This window comes from Tursiops truncatus, chromosome 8 (assembly GCF_011762595.2).
Source record: "Tursiops truncatus isolate mTurTru1 chromosome 8, mTurTru1.mat.Y, whole genome shotgun sequence".
Classification (NCBI taxonomy): domain Eukaryota; kingdom Metazoa; phylum Chordata; class Mammalia; order Artiodactyla; family Delphinidae; genus Tursiops; species Tursiops truncatus.
The window spans coordinates 61,784,816-61,800,889 of record NC_047041.1 but is presented as its reverse complement, the minus strand read 5'-3'; the positions used below and the strand labels follow the sequence as shown (position 1 = coordinate 61,800,889).

The 16,074-nt window shown below is 46.1% G+C and overlaps 1 protein-coding gene across 6 annotated transcripts in view; it reads left to right on the top strand.

Moving 5' to 3' along the window:
- STK33 (serine/threonine kinase 33) overlaps window positions 1–10,944 on the top strand; it is a 173,485-nt gene extending 162,541 nt beyond the window's left edge. For all 6 annotated transcript variants that reach the window (XM_073808595.1, XM_073808592.1, XM_073808590.1 and 3 more), the window contains 3 exons: window positions 5,772–5,855; window positions 6,201–6,327; window positions 10,692–10,944. In XM_073808595.1, the coding sequence (XP_073664696.1) occupies window positions 5,772–5,855; window positions 6,201–6,327; window positions 10,692–10,801 (321 nt within the window). In that variant the 3' untranslated portion in view covers window positions 10,802–10,944. The remainder of the gene's footprint in view (window positions 1–5,771; window positions 5,856–6,200; window positions 6,328–10,691) is intronic.
- Window positions 10,945–16,074: the final 5,130 nt, after the last annotated feature.

The following is a 16,074-nucleotide window of genomic DNA, read 5'->3' as shown; positions in this document are numbered from 1 at the left end:
GAAGAAAAATACAAACTTAAAATTTAGGTAGCCTATCACTTACAGAAGAAATCCTTTTAAAAATCCTAGAGAAAAGCCTGGAAGTTGGAATTCGCCTTGGCTGTTTATATTCCAAGGAGATGAGAGGCTTGGCTCTTGGTGAAGAAAGCTGTAACTTGGCCTGAAGGGCATCATGTGGGCCAGCCTTCATCCGTGTTTTATTAGCATCAGAGAACGGTTTTAGTGAGGGGATATTTAAGTAGGGAGACTCAATCTTTAGGAAAGCTCTTAGGATTCTGATTCCTAAATAATGGCACCCTAAACTTAATGAAACTGCAAATTAGCAAAGAGAAATGGTAAAGTACATACATAATGTTTTACAAGGTACACACATATACACAGAAGCTTTTAAGCATTTGCAATAAGTATTTGCATTTAGGTAAATAGGCTTGCATTGATGTTACCAGGGAGTTAAGGAACGAACATTGTGATTTGTTTCCATGCAGCCAGTTTTAGGCTGATTTTGAAGCTCAATTAAGATATGGTTGACTAAAAATATTTGCAAGCAATGCTACCAACAAGGGATTAATTTCCAAAATATACAAACAGCTCATATAGCTTAATACAAAAAACCCCCCAAAGAACCCAATCAAAAAATGGGCAGAAGACCTAAATAGACATTTCTCCAAAGAAGACATATAGATGGCCAAAGACACATGAAAAGATACTCAGTATCACTAATAATTATTAGAGAAATGCAAATCAAAACTACAATGAGATATCACCTCATACCAGTCAGAATGGCCATCATTAAAAAGTGTACAAATAATAAATGCTGGAGAGGGTGTGGATAAAAAGGAACCCTCCCAAACTGTGGGAATGTAAATTGGTGCAGCCATTATGGAGAACAGTATGGAGGTTCCTTAAAAAACTAAAAATAGAGCTATCATATGATCCAGCAATCCCACTGCTGGGCATATATCCAGAGAAAACCATAATTCGAAGAGATGCATGCACCCCTATGTTCATAGCAGCACTATTTAAAATAGCCAAGACGTGGAAGCAACCTAAATGTCCATCAACAGATGAATGGATAAAGAAGATGTGGTTCACACACACACACACACACACACACACACACACACACACACACTGGAATATTACTCAGCCATAAAAAAGGAATGAAATAATGCCATTTGCAGCAACATGGATGGACCTAGAGATTATCATATTAAGTGAAGTAAGTCAGACAGAGAAAGGTAAATATGTAATATCACTTATATGTGGAATCTAAAAAAATGGTACAAATGAACTTATTTACAAAGCAGAAATAGACTCACAGACATAGAAAACAAACTTAGGGTTACCAAAGGGGATACTTGGAGCAGGGGGAGAGACAAATTAGGAGTTTCGGATTAACACATACATGCTACTATGTATAAAATAGGGAAACAACAAGGACCTACTGTATAGCACAAGGAACCATACTCATATCTTGTAATAACCTATAATGGAAAAGAATCTGAAAAAGAATATATGTATAACCGAATCACTTTGCTATACACGTGAAAGTAACACATTGTAAATTAACTATACTTCAGTTAAAAAAATAGATTCATAATAACAAAAAAGTGGTTGACTATATTAGTTTTAATATGTATTAAATACCAAACTGAAAAAGAAATAAGAAAATAGGTACTCATAATGTTGCTGGTAAGAGTATAAGTTGGTACAACTGCAGTAGAAGGCAATACGGTGATGTCTTGCAAAATCACAAATCCATACAACTTTTAACTCAGAAGTTCTACTTCTAAAATGTATATCCTGTAGATATATTATTTACACATGTACACAATGACACAAGTACAAGGTTATTCACAGCAGCATTATGTTTACTAGTTAAGATTGGAAACAACCTGAATGTCCATTCTCAAGGAACTGGCTACATAAATTATGGTACATTCAAACAAGAGAACACTGCATAGCTGAAAGAAGAATGAGAGCTCTTTTATGTATTGACATGGAATGATGTTCAAGATAATTGTTAGTTTAAAAAGATCAAGGGGGCTTCCCTGGTGGCGCAGTGGTTGAGAGTCTGCCTGCCGATGCAGGGAACACGGGTTCGTGCCCCGGTCCGGGAATATCCCACATGCCGCGGAGCGGCTGGGCCCATGAGCCGTGTCCACTGAGCCTGCGCGTCAGGAGCCTGTGCTCCGCAACGCGAGAGGCCACAACAGTGAGAGGCCCGCGTACCGCAAAAAAAAAAAAAAAGCAAGGTGTAAAAAAGTGTTTACAGTGGGCTACCATTTGTGTAAAAAAGTGAGAGTAAAGTGCGTCAATATATGGATTAGATTGAACCATGTGAAATTGCCATTATTAGGCTGTTTTGACCTGCAAAAATGATGACGACTTCCATTTGGTTCCACCTAATATTTGCTTGAAGTTACATAAAATCTCTTCAGAAATGTGCACTGTAAACTGATAGTATTCGTTGTCTTGGATGGGAGGCAGAGCTGAGTTAACTAGGGGGCAAGGAGGAGATTTTGAACACCGTGAATATTAAATCATGGGGATGTACTACCTATTTAAAAACTGATTCACTTAAAAATTATATATAAGTAAATAAAATAGATAAATGTGGCTGAGTAGTATCATTTTCTCATCTTGCTCTAGAATGAAACTGAGAAATATGTTCCGACACTGAAGCAACCAAATAGTTTAGTTTAGTTTCCTTTTTCCTTCCACTGTGCCAGAAGATTCTGCAAATTATCTTAAGATATCTTATCCAGGAAGAAATCAGAGCCTTCAGTGTTTTTGAAAAAAAGAAGACAATATCTATATCACTAATCCTGCCCATAGAGACTTTCTGAGTATTTCTTCCCAGTGACTTCAACTTCTGAGTCTACTTTAATGACTCAAGTACATTAATTAGCAAATGGAACAGTGAAGAAGAATGGAAATGTTAAACCAGATATGAATATGAACACATTAAAAAGAAAATGACTGAGTCTCTATTCCTATTCTATAGATTATTTGTTGTAGTGGACATGATGAAAACCATTTCCTCAACTACTCAGGTGATAACTCAAGAGGTGGAAATGTCAAAAGAGAGGTTAAACTTAGATTCACCTTTTAAAATGATTTGTATGTCAAGTGACTTAAATTTTTATGAATTGAAATGTCCAAGCTAGGGACCAGTTCTGTACTAAACAGAGCAGCTTGTCTTTAACTGGACACTGGAACATCAGGGGTGTTTTACTCTCACCCTGTTGCTAAACGTAAGGAGTTTTCAAGGAGAAGACACAACCTGTATTACTGAAGGCTAACACATTTTGTTTTCTGTTTCTTGAAAGAATACACAGAGAAGCAACCCAGAAATTTTCCTGAGAAAATGCATCTATACAGAAAAGGACCTTTTTACTTTTCCAAATTTATACAAATTAATTTTTCAATGTGCAAAATTACCAGCTCAAGAATTAACATATACTGTTATAAGGTCATACAAGAATGATAGTTTGAAGAAGCACCTATTTAAGGACTGTCTGCAGTAAGCAAACATCTGGTAAATTTTCTCTTTTCTCGAAATAGAGGTACCAAAAATCCATAAATGACCTGAGGTTTTGCTGCAGCCCTGGGAGTTCATTTACTCATTGGACAAATACGTACTGCTGCTGTGTATAAAACATGGTCACTTGTATCACAAGAGTGATCAAAAAACAACACACGCACACACCAGGTTTATTTGTTTTGTGTTATATGTAATCTTTTCACCTTCTTTGAAAATTGTTAACCTGATTATTAACTCATGTGTATGCTTTCAGTTAACCAGAGTATTAAACTTATGAGCCCTTTCCGAGCTCATTCTGTGTAAATGAGAACTCGCTGCATCTATAGCTCCTGTCTCATCCCCCATCCTGCTTGTGCCGGTCTCCTGAGACGTTCTCTGCTATTTTAGAACTCTATGCCCAGCTTCATTTAATGGGAAGTGAGCATTTCTAAAATGGGTCTAAGGTCAAAATGGACTCTGCTTCCCTCACAACAGCAGGATTAGAGACCGTTTCCTCCACTGTGGGGTGCAGTGACCTGAGAAAACACAGTTGCCTGTTAAAATTCCTTCTACTTGTTTCGTGCTTTAAAGCTCACAGAGTACTTTCGTGGCCACCACCTTAGTTCATTCTCATAATAAGCCCATGTAGTAAATGTGCAAATACCATTTTCCTCATTTAACAGTGAGGCATCAAGACTACAAAAGGTCTTCAGACCTGCCCAAGCGGTGTGACTGGGGTTAGAAGCCAGTCCCTGGAATCAATGCAGAGAATGGTGAGCATGTGAGGAGTGGGCCACATGCAGCAACTTTATACCCAGGTTAGAAAGAATAATCATGATGTGCTTGTCAGGGAATCCACACACATGTCAAAGCTCATCTAGAAATCCGGAAAGATGAATGATTACAACTGTGTCCAGATGGACTTGCCTATGTGAATGGTACCAGGTATTTACTTTCATTTTGCAGGGCAGTGGATTTGAAGTTGTGCCTGTAGTTTGCTCTATCCCAGACACTAAACAATTCCGTTTTCTTGAAGATGCTAAAGGAGCTTTCTTTGGCATTCAATAAGTTTCACAGTGTGATTAGTTTATATCTCACGTCCGAAGAGAGCTCCAGCTTGCACATCCTAGACAACTTCGTAGCCCCTCGCTTCTTTGAATTGATGTAGATTGCTTTGTGTCTGCAAAATTAATCCAGGCCTTTTTTTTTTTTTTTTTTTCTAGCCCACTGCTTATGAAAAGACTTCTGTGCCCAGTAAGAAGGAAAACATGGATGACTCGGACATGAGTTACTCAAGTTACATATCTAGCAGACTCCCTTCAGTTGAACTCAAGGGAGAAATAGAGAAACCCCCCACGACTTCAGGGCAAGGAACAGCACCCAGAGGCACTGCTAAATCCATTGCCCTGCCTAGAACCAAAAAGAAACTCAAACAACGCTGAACAGTACAGAAACAGAGCTGCTCTTTCTAGTGCAATGAGGGTTTAGGAGGGGAAAAGGACAATAGTATGCCGAGCTTTCAGCGTTTCAGCCGCTCTGAGCCCTGCCAAGTGTTTGCACCAGTTTTAAAATTGAAGCAGTCAACTCCAAAGTGGGGTTAAAGGACAGCCAGCAACAGGCCTGATGGCTTGTGCAGCTGAAATCAACTCAAGGTGTTTTCGAGAGTTGTTCAGAGGAGTGGATGCCCTCAAAGCAAGGCTGTGGGCACACTTGTCCGGTTGTACTTCAGATTCTTACATTTAGGCACAATTATTTGTAGGGGAAACTGAGAGCCAGAACCTCAGTGGAGGTTCCAAATGATTATGTGCACTTTGCACTAGAAGATTTGTTAGGAAATTACTAATAAACTTGTCTATAAGCGTAACAGCAGAAGTGCTTCCGCCATTCACGTGTGTTCTTGTAATTTTAGGTTGCTGTAGATGGTTTAAGACAGCTTATTTTAAATGTAGAAAAATAGATTTTGTAACTGTTTGCCATTAACATGCTGCTAAATTCCCAACGTATCGATCGAATCAATAAAAAACCAGATGTCACCCACGCACGTTAATTTTTACGTGAACAAGAGGTGACTATAATCAGGTCCTCTAAGCCCTAAAAAGCAAATTTTGAGCTTGGCCTGCTGCTGCAAAGGTAGGCACACATCTTTGGGGATGGTCATGAGGCTGGACACAGGGGAAGGTACATCATTCCTCTTAGTATTATAGGTCTCTCCTTTGCAGCTGGACAAATAGTTTTGTCATTCTAGGTCACACTGGGTGAAGAGATGCTTCCCTTGGCCTCACAGACAAGCTCTGAGGAAGCAATTTGCATCTGCTTTTGCCTTTATAAAGTAAGTAACCTAGGTTCATTCCAGCTCCTCGTGGGATTGTCACTTAAGCCTCCAAAATGCCCCACACCTGGCCAGCTGAGCAGGTCCTAGTTGCACATAAATCCCCTCAATGGCTGCAGGTAGTAGACGTGCTTCTAGTGATCAATTTGGAAGACACCGTCCAGCCTCCAAATGGGTCAGAGATAACACTGACGTATGTTGCCCCTGGCTGAGTAGTTTGGCCAGTATTTTCTCAGTGCCTTCAATGTGCTTCCCCGGGGGAATCTGCCAGCTTTACTTTAAAACTGGAGTTGAAGCTTCTTCAAGGTCTTTCTCCTTCCTGACTATTACTTCCAATCCTGCCAGGAGCCCGTAAACCATCTCTCCGGGATTAGTGAGCCATCTTTGAGGAGCGTATTCTGTTCACCTACAGAGAAGCCAGTCTCAGCTGAGTGGAGATTTACGTTTCCCAGAGGTGCTCCCAGAGGCAGAGGTGAGGTGACTGGTCTCCCGGCAGAAAAGCCAACCGAGACAGTGGCTTGGATTCTGTCCTTCCCCTGGGCCCGAAAATGGGATAGTTCCTGTGTTCAAAACTGCTCTTACTTTCATGGTGATACCTTCTTCTCTATCATGTATTGGAGAACTCTTGTTAAATTGAATAGTATCCAAATTTCTATCCACATTTCTCTTCAGTCTTTTTGTTTTTTTTAATTGGGGTATAGTTGTTTTACAATGTTGTGTTAGTTTCTACCGTACAGCGAAGTAGAGTTCCCTGTGCTATACAGCAGGTTCTCATTAGTTACCTCTTTTACACTTATTAGTGTGTATATGTCAATCCCAATCTCCCAGTTCATCACACCCCCCACTTTCCCCCCTTGGCGTCCATACGTTTGTTCTCTACATCTGTGTCTATTTCCGCCTTGCAAACCGGTTCATCTGTACCATTCTCTTCAGTCTTAAATTAGTGATTCTGCTCAGTAAACTTGAGCAAAGGTCCAGAACTAAGCACTAAGTGAAAGGTGAAGTCATTTTGTAACGTTTTAGTACATCTGTACCTTTTCCCACCCCAGCACCAGGCCAGGCCAGCTGTCCATCTACCAGAAAATGCGTTCTATTAGCTGTCCTCTGTGCAGACCTTCACTTGATTTACGTAGAATCATTTTGACCGGGACTTAGCTCACTCTTTCTAAAGAGAATTTTCGTATTTTTTCTATTTGTTATTTATTTGTGTGGAACACACTTGGGCCAGGCCATATGTGAGCTTTGTTTTCCAACTGTGTACCTCTTTACTATCTGGGGATCTGTGGCCTTGCTTTCTCCATTTACTTTCATGGCTGTGAAAATAGTTACTCTTCTGTTTCAGATGTGTTTTCAGTGACTGCTAGGCCCACTCCAAGGCACTGATAATCACTCTGACACCTCCTGTGCACCACGGCGTGGAGGGCTGGGCTTCGTTATGACCCACAGGGACACAGTCTGCCCAGGACAGTGCAGAGCAGGTGTTATTTCCAAGGAATGCAAATGCCAATCAACACTCTGACTTGAGTAAAAGACAGGTCAAGGCAGTAGGAATATGATAAAAGATAAATGCCTGCCGGGGGCTGGGGAGAAGTTCAGCCGAGGAGAACAAGAGGATGGCAGAGACGGACTTAAACCACAGAGGACAGGAAAATGGGTTGGGGTCAGGGGAGCAAAAAGAGAACAAAGTGTAATTAATAAGGAAGACTGGTTGGATAACAGCACATGGTTCTGCCAAACCCGGAAGCAGGAGTCAGAGGACGAAAGTGCTCCTGGGGTAATTAGAGAGGTCCCTGTCCTAGGCCAGTCTGCATTAGGACTGGCCTCTCGTGGCCTGGACAGCAGCACACCTGGGTGAGGACACAGGCTGAAGAACAAAGACCCGGGGAAATGGAAGCTGAGAGAGGCCGGTTGTAAGAGGTGGCCACAGAATAGTCCTGACATTTTGAGTAGGAATGTTATGCTGTGTAGGGAGGGGAAAGGAGAAAAAATTCAAAACACTTTGTGCTTATCACTGAAATGCTTTGTTTAAATAATTCTGTTTGACTCCAAAATGTAAGTTCCAGGTTAGAAAGATTGAAAGCAGCCAGTCTTGAAAATGAAGCTTTTTAAATTCCAGCCCTGCTGTTGGAATAGAGAATAAAGGCTTTGTTCAAACACGCATTCCCAGCAGTAAGCAGAGCTTTGAAATTGGCCAGGGAAGTTGTGTTCCATAATGGCTGCACTTGGCTGGAGACCAAGAAGCTGTGGCCTCTGGGAAATGACCCTGGGCTGGATATTTTCCATCTGCCCCTCCAGAACCACTCTGCCCTGCTCTGCCCTCTCCACTCAGAGAAGTGATCTTTCAGGAGTGAATTAACAGGCTCCCTTGGCCTCTGGCTTCGCTGGGCTTCTGTCAGTGGGGGACACCAACAGGCACTTAGGGAGGGGAGAGGTCTAGGCCTTGATTCCCCCAGTGCTGGGCCACTGGGAAGTCACTGCATTCTCTTTCTATAGATCTGAGCTCCTGCCGGCAGCGCTCCCTCACAGCTGTGTTCCCTGCCCCTTCAGGCTAAGACCAGGGCTATTGCCCTGGGGACTGTGTCTTCCTTCATGGGTTTCCCTAAACTCTCTGGTACCTTTACAAGTAGCCTCTTTGTTAGATTCTCAACTACCCCGTTTGAGTGAGTACCATCTGTCTCCTCCTGACACCCAAGGTGATCCAGACCCTTGTCAGTTCTGCATTGTTTTGACCTGGGGCAGCTTTGTCTATGGTTGCCAATCTCCTACCAAATGACAGTAAAGTGAAGAGCAGAGAGCATAAATGGGTTCTTCCTGAAACAAACTGATGCCCTTGGGTGGTCACTGGGGCTTGAGCGAGGGGGTGACAGGGGAGATATTCCTGAGGTTGGAACCTAGACCCAGTGAGATAAATCTAGCATTGCCCAGGTGGATCTGAGATTGTGTGGACCCAGAAGGCTGAAATTTAGGCCTTAAATTCCAACCATGGCCTCTGGGAGCCTAAAAGAAAGCCACACTTGACTTGTAACAGCCAAGAGGACCTACAGGCTGGGACGGGAGCTACCCTCGCCGTCTCCTGGCTGTGGACTCAGGGCTCAGCAGAGGCTTCCAGGGCAAGCACAGGCAGCCTGAAGACAAGACATCTCCCTGGGCTGTGCATTTGTTTCTTCTCTACAAGTGCTAACGTCCGTTTACAAAGCATTTTAAAGTAAAACCTTTCGCTATTCAGAGGCCTCGCATAGTTCAGTTTTATTCTTCAGGATCCTGTGCTTTCCTGGGTGAGCAGGCTCAGGCTTGGGATTTCTGCTCAGCACATGGTTACCGCTTCATTCTCTCATGGGTGAGCCAATTTGCTTTGCTTTTGTTCTTCAAAGGAAGACCATAAGCAATGTCTGTCTTGCTTTTTTGTGGCTGCCTTCCTCAGTTGCTGGTATAATCTGCTCTCTCTGTTCCCTAAATTATCCGGAGCAGCCCTCAGCCGGAGCCATGCGGATTCCCACCACTGCCCCAGTGGCCTCACTTCAAGCAGCAACACACAGGAGACAGTGGAACACTGGGAAGATTAATAGGGCTGTGGCAGTGTCACCACTGGCTCTCTTAGAGCCTTCCCCTCTTGGTTGCCTGGTGCCACCCCAGACATCTTTGAGGGACCCAGCGAACTCAAGGTGAAGACCTCAGAGGACCTTCTCCGCAAAACATGCAGTGGTTCCTGGCCTGGCACAGAGGACAGACCCACAGATGCAGTGCAGACCCCTCCCCCCAGCATGAACTTCTCCTAAGTGGACTCTGCAGCATCTCCAGACCAGACATATCCTTGGCATTGATACAGAGGTTACATAAATCTCCCTGCCCTTGGAGGACTGAGACAGCTTTGACCCTCTCACCCACAGCGGGGTCTGCAGACAAGATCCTGACATCACCCTGTTGTTTAGGAGAGACTCTTCTCATCAGCACAGCAAGCTGTCTCCATCCCCGGGGCAACTGTACCGTCCCAGGAGTCGGCATTTCCAGTCTGACCAGGGGCAAGGCAGCAGCCAGTATTTCCTGGTCCAGGCACTGGTTCACACTGAGTTTACTAGAGATCAGAGTCCCCGTGTTAGCTGGACTTTGAGCTGTATTAGTGGAAGCAATCACTGTCTCTTAACTAAAGCCCCTCTTCAGGGTCATAATGTAATAATAGCAGCAACATCTACAGAGCACTTGCCACATGCCAGACACCATCCTGAGCCCTTTACACGTATTCTTCTAATTCTTTTATCTCTAAAGAGGAATAAATTAAGGCACAGAGAGGTTGAGAAATTTGTCCAAGGTCACACAGCTAAGAAGTAGCAGAACCAAGATTTGAACGTAGGCAGCAGGCTCAAGTGTGTCTCCAGGCATTTGTAGTTCAGGCCTGAGACTGCTGTAAAGTTCAATCTCAGAGTTCCAAAAGGCCAAGTGGTTCCTGAACATTCTGTCTTCCAGCAAAAGTCGAGGTAATTTTGTGAAGTTTGGGCCTTGAGGTTTCGGAACAGAGTAGGATTATTTTGCATGCTAATAAATTTGAGTAAGACCCACCCGCAGCCAGGGAGAGCTGCATTCTGCAGGACTTTGCATAATAAAAATAAGTTCTAAATGCTCTAACAGGTCATTGTCAGGAACAGTCTTTAGAAGCCTTTGAATATGTTTTTGACAGAAGAAAGAAAAGGGGCTCCATTGCCTCCTCGGGAATTCACGCCCTGTCTGTGCAAACATGATAGATTGATGCTTACCAGGCGCCAAGTGCTGTAATTCCCATCGCAGGGCGGTGGGGGTTAAGAATCACTATAAATGTTTTGATTTCCCATATTTCTTCATCAGGTAGTGTGTGTAGCTGTGAAAATATGGAGTTCACAAGTCAGCTGCTGGACCATTTCTCCACCTCGCCCTTCTCCAGTATCTCTAGCATTTGCCATCACTTACCACTTTAAGATAATGCCAGGTGGAGTGATGATTTTCCTCGTCATACAGACAGCTCCCTACTTCAGGGAGCACAGACTGTTTCTGAAGGCTCGGACCCCTTCTGTGGTACAGGATGAGGCAAACATCTGCTCTGGAACGAAGCCCAGCAGCTAAGGGTGATGCCACCTGCCAGCCGCCACCCATCTCTGAGTCTGCTGCCGGTGGCTGGTCCCCGGAGGAGAGAGGGAGTTCTTACACAGGATCCTCATTGCTGTTTTGGAACTTTGATAGAAAGGGCTTCTAATGGAAAAGATCCCAAAGCCCATTGAAATGGGTAATTTTTTACAAGAGTTGTTTTCCCTCCAGAAGCAGTTACCTGGTTGTGGCTTGACATCCTTCCTCCCATCAGTAGAGAACTTAGTCGTCCAGCCATTTGAATTTTATAGCAACTTTCAGCTGACTCTTTTTTTAACACAGTCCCTGACCGTGAACCGTTGTTGGGTGCCCCACCCCCGTATTCAATCTCAGCAGGGATGTCTTGCCTGCAGTACACTCTGCTTGCCTGGAGGGGAAGAGCAGTCTGACCACTGCCCACGTCTCCTTTTTCCTCCATGTTGACCAGCACCACACTCTGCAGCACCAGCACGAAGGACCAGGAGTTGCACAAAGAACTCAGTAGAATTGGATTGAGAGACTCAGTCCTTCATCCAAGAAGTGTTTATTGACCATCTACTATGGGCCGGGCACTGTGACAGGCACTGGACAGAAAATGATGTAAAAGACTGTCAAGGTCATTGCCCTTAACGAGCTTGCAGTCTTGGAAGAGGGAGGGAAAGATGATTGAGACCTATACAAATAGTAGAATAGCTGTGTATTGTGATTAGAGCAATAAAGGAAAGAGTAATGTAATAGAGAATAACAGAAGAGAAACCTTATCTGAGAGCAATTCTGAAGATGCTTGAAGGCTAAAGGGAAGAATGCTTTAGGCAGAAGGAAAGGGGAAAGAGCTTGTTGGGTTCTAGGACTTGGTCCAAAGGCCAGAACAACACGGGTGAGGGAGAGGCAGAGGCCAGGTGCTGCACGACTTCAGGGGCCACGGGAAGGAACCTGTTTATTCTCAACACAGCAGAAAACCATCAACAAGTTTTCAGCTGGGGAATGGCATCTGATTAAAGGATCTCTGTGCCTTCTCTGTAACAAATGACTCAAGTGGAGCAAGAGGTGGGAGATTGGTTAGAGGACATGGAGTAAGATGGTGGCAGAGAAGATGGAGAGAAATAGGTGGATATGAAATATGTTTTGGAGATAGAATTGATGGGATCAAATGATGAGTAGATGTGAAGTGTGAAGAAAAGGGGGCAGGGGGTCAAGAATGACTTCTGGCTTCAGTAACCAGACTGATGGTGGTTTCACTCACTGAGGAGGACCGAGTCAGGGGTGGCAGTGGACCAAAGAGGGCTAAGCTGAGAGGCCATCAGACCTTGAAGTGGAGATGGCTGCTTGAGATGGACTTAAAGTCTGGAGTGGATCAAGGTGGATGGAGAGAGGGGAAAGTGGCCTAGAGGAGAGAAAGCATGTGAAGAGAGACCCAGAGTTAATCGTGAGTTTTTGCATAAGGGCTTCTGGACACTGGGCAGGGGTCACAGAACCCAGAGCCCAAGGGAGACCCAGGCATCCAGGCACCATCTTGGTTACCCAGCAGCCTGTGTCCCTCGCTCAGGAACTGGGCAGTGACTGTGCTTTGGCAAGAACAAGGATGAGAATGGAATGGGATGACATGAATGCCATTTGGAGAAGTATCCCTAGGGGATGTGGCCAAACCTCCTTATAGGTTGATTAAGCGAATCTGGATAGTGATAGGTAACACCCTCAATAGCTAAATCATCATGCGATAGCCTCCCATCAGCAGTGAATGAGAAGATGATGGACCAGATACTTTCCTGAAGCCCAAATTTGCAGAATCATGGACTGTCTGCTCTATTTCTTCTGCCCAACTCTCCCCCAGGGGAGGGATCCCGACCTGCAGCCTCAGGGGACACGCCCCCTGGGATGGACGGGCTCCCTATGTCTCAAGGCAGATGAATTCCACCGTGGAAACACACAAGTGCTAGAAGAGTCTTCATATTAACTGACACCTGCTCCTTAGTTGCCCCCTGGGAACTATTTAAAGTCTGTTCCTTCTGCCACGTAACGGCCCCTTAGGAATTGAAGGTATCCCCATAGCCCTGTGAGCCTTCTCTAGTCTAAATGTCTCCACTTCTCTTGGACTCCTCCTCAGATGACATGTGTCTTGGCCCTTCATTCTGGCTCATCCAAAATGAACCCAGGCCTCCAAGTGTGGCTGCCACCCCCAGTCCTCTGGACACGGGGCCCCCATCCCTGGGGCCCGTCATGTTCCTATTAGCAAGGATTTGTGGGCAGTCTGGTTTGAGTTTACTAGGACAGGCTTTAATGACGATGTGTCCCCGAAGCATTTTATTTTCCTATCGATGTCCTTGTGGCAGACTCTCGGTGACCACGAAAGAGCCCCTTCCCAGCGGGCTGCCAGCAGGGAGCGACAGAGAGTGCACCCGGGTTGAGTCTGCGGCACGGAGCCCTGAGATTAGCCGGGAAGACAGACTCACTTTCCTCAAGTGGCTGTCTATTTACCCACTGAGTTATACGGAGAGGGGGGAAGGCGCAAACTGAATGGTAAGGCTGCTTGCCCGAGGATGCGTTAGTGGCTTCCCACTACTGGGTGGCACTGTGGGGCAGGAGAGGCTCGCAGCCTCAGACGGGACCTGTCCCGGGCCCTCCCAACAGGACGAGCACAGGGACACAGGAACATCTGTGCCTAAATTAAATGGCTCTGAGCCGTCCCCCCGGTACCAGCAGGAACCTGAGTCTTTGTCCGAGGATTGCCTCCCCAGACCTCCGTGAAAATTCCTGGGGCTGCTCACGTGTGTTCTTGTTCACGTGCTGCTCTTTGCCTGAAGCAGAGGCTCAGACGTGACCCTCGAAACCAGGGCATAACTTCTGAGGCCCTTGCCCCTCACTTTTCTCTCCAGGGCTTTTGCTTCCCCAGCTTCTGTGCAGCTCCTGGGGAGCCAGGGGCTGTGGCAGCCGCTGCCCGGCAAGATGCTATGTATCCAAAGTGATGAGAGCCAGGCCCAAATCGCAGGTGTCCCACCGAGACGTGGTGGGACGGAGCAGCCCGGGCACCTCCTCGTGTAGCCCCTGCTGCGGACTCAGCCTTGTGTGGTGGTGGATGTGGGTGGTGATGAGTGCCGAGGTGCCTGGGATGTGGGATGGGAGCTGCTGGACGGGGAGCGGGTGGAGTTTGTGGGAGGAGGGTCACTGTGCACAGAGGGACTCGGTGGGAGGGCCCTCGGAGACCTCTCAGGCCTTCCCCTCTCCCAGGCCTCAGGGCGCCCCAGGTAATCCTGACACACAACAGCTCCGCTTCCTATCTGGGCCCCAAAGCGGGTAATGGGATTTGCAGGCTATTTTCAAATGTCAAGGAACGTCGTGGAGAGAGCATCTCTGTCTGTGATGAACGGCTCTGGCCACACTCATACCTGAAGTTTTTGGGTGACAAAATCTTTCAAAACACAGAGTCCATAAAAGAAAAGGCACCTTTGGGGTGAAAAGGGTAGGATGTGGTCCAGCCCCTCTCTGTACAGCAAGGCTCAGTGAAAGGGCTGCTCGGCCGCCACTGGATTAGAAGCCAGGCAGGTGTCCCAGTTGGAAGTGGGAGCTGGGAGCTGGGTGGTCTCTCAGGACTCTATATTCAGGATGTCTCCCATGGGACGAACCTTCCAGATCCAGGACAGGCAGAGCAGGCAGAGGCTCCAGCATCTCCTCAGCCAGCAGCTTCCCTCCTCCTTCCCTACGAGGCTGCAGCAGGAGCCTAACCCTCAGGGGGCGGGGCCAGCAGGAGACCCTCAGCTGACCTGGGTATCAATCATGCACGGGTCCCCATCACTGCCTTTGGGGGTTAAGAGATTTAAAATGAGATTGAATGTTTTTTAGAGAGGATTTGTGAAGATTAAGGGGTCTGCAGTGCTCCCACCTTGGCAGCAGGACAACTGCATCAATCCAGGGCTGTGGGGTATTTACTGGTCATTCTGGGTTAACGAGGACACCATTTCTACCTTCCAGGTTTTGCTTTGGATTTGACATGTTTAAAGGAAAATGGAGGGTTTTACAGGGTGTGAAAGGGCACAGTCAGGTCACTGATTTTGATGAATGGACCACCTTCCGCGGGATATGGGACACCAAGGAGGAGAGAACAGACACTAGCAGAACAGCTTCAGATTCTGCCACGGAGGGGCCTTTCCTACCCGGGCAGAGTGTTGGGAACTTCAAGGACTGTAGGAGCCAGTGTGTGGCAGCCAGAAGACGTGATATGGCTTATTTAAAAGAGATGAAAAGCAAGGGCTGCCAGACAAGGCGTTAGGGCAGACCTCGTCCACTTGCAGAGATCCCAGCTGATGACGTAAGCACCCAGGTGGGAGGAAGGAGCTCTCAACTGTGCCTCAACTTCCTGCCTTCTCCTGGCTCGGGCTAAAGGTTTTACATAACACCCCACAAACACACACACTCGTGTGTGATCTCTGACCCTCACTGCCTCGGGGAACGGGTTTGAGCTGCTCACATGACAGGCTCAGACACAGATGACTTACATTCACTGTCTGCCCCACCTGCCCAGGATCCAGGTGCCTGAGACTCAGCCGAGACTCCTGTTCCCAAGAGCCCTGCCCCAGCTGGGTATCACTCAGTGATGCCTGGGTTGGAACCACAACACTGACCCTGCTCATTCCCCCACGGCCTCTCTGGACACTTTTATGGGTGGCTGGCTCAGGAAGGAAGCAAGGGGGTGCACGTGTCCTGATGGAAGTCTGGAAATTTCAGTGGCCCGAGGGCCCAGGCAGTGGACTGTGTTCTCCAAGCTGAATTTCCCCCCAAGGCTCACCCACCTGCTTCCATTTTCTAGGCAAAGAGAATTCTCAAGTAAGTTGCAGACAGCTGGCTGCTGGCAGCATGTATGAACTGCATATTTACTATTAATGAATATAAGCTTAAACAGATTATAAAACAATTCTCTGTGAACTTGAAAATCATGCAGTAGTTCTATTATTCTTACCTTGATGGTGCACTGCTAGTTATTCAACTAATACAGATTCTAGGGGTTCATTACCAGTAATGAGTTTCTTTCTGTGCTGCAATGTGGGGAGGGATGGTGAGTAACGTGTACCTCCAAGGTAGGAACAGGACGGAAATGTTCCATGTTTGCACCAACGTGAATGCCCACCTCCAGCCC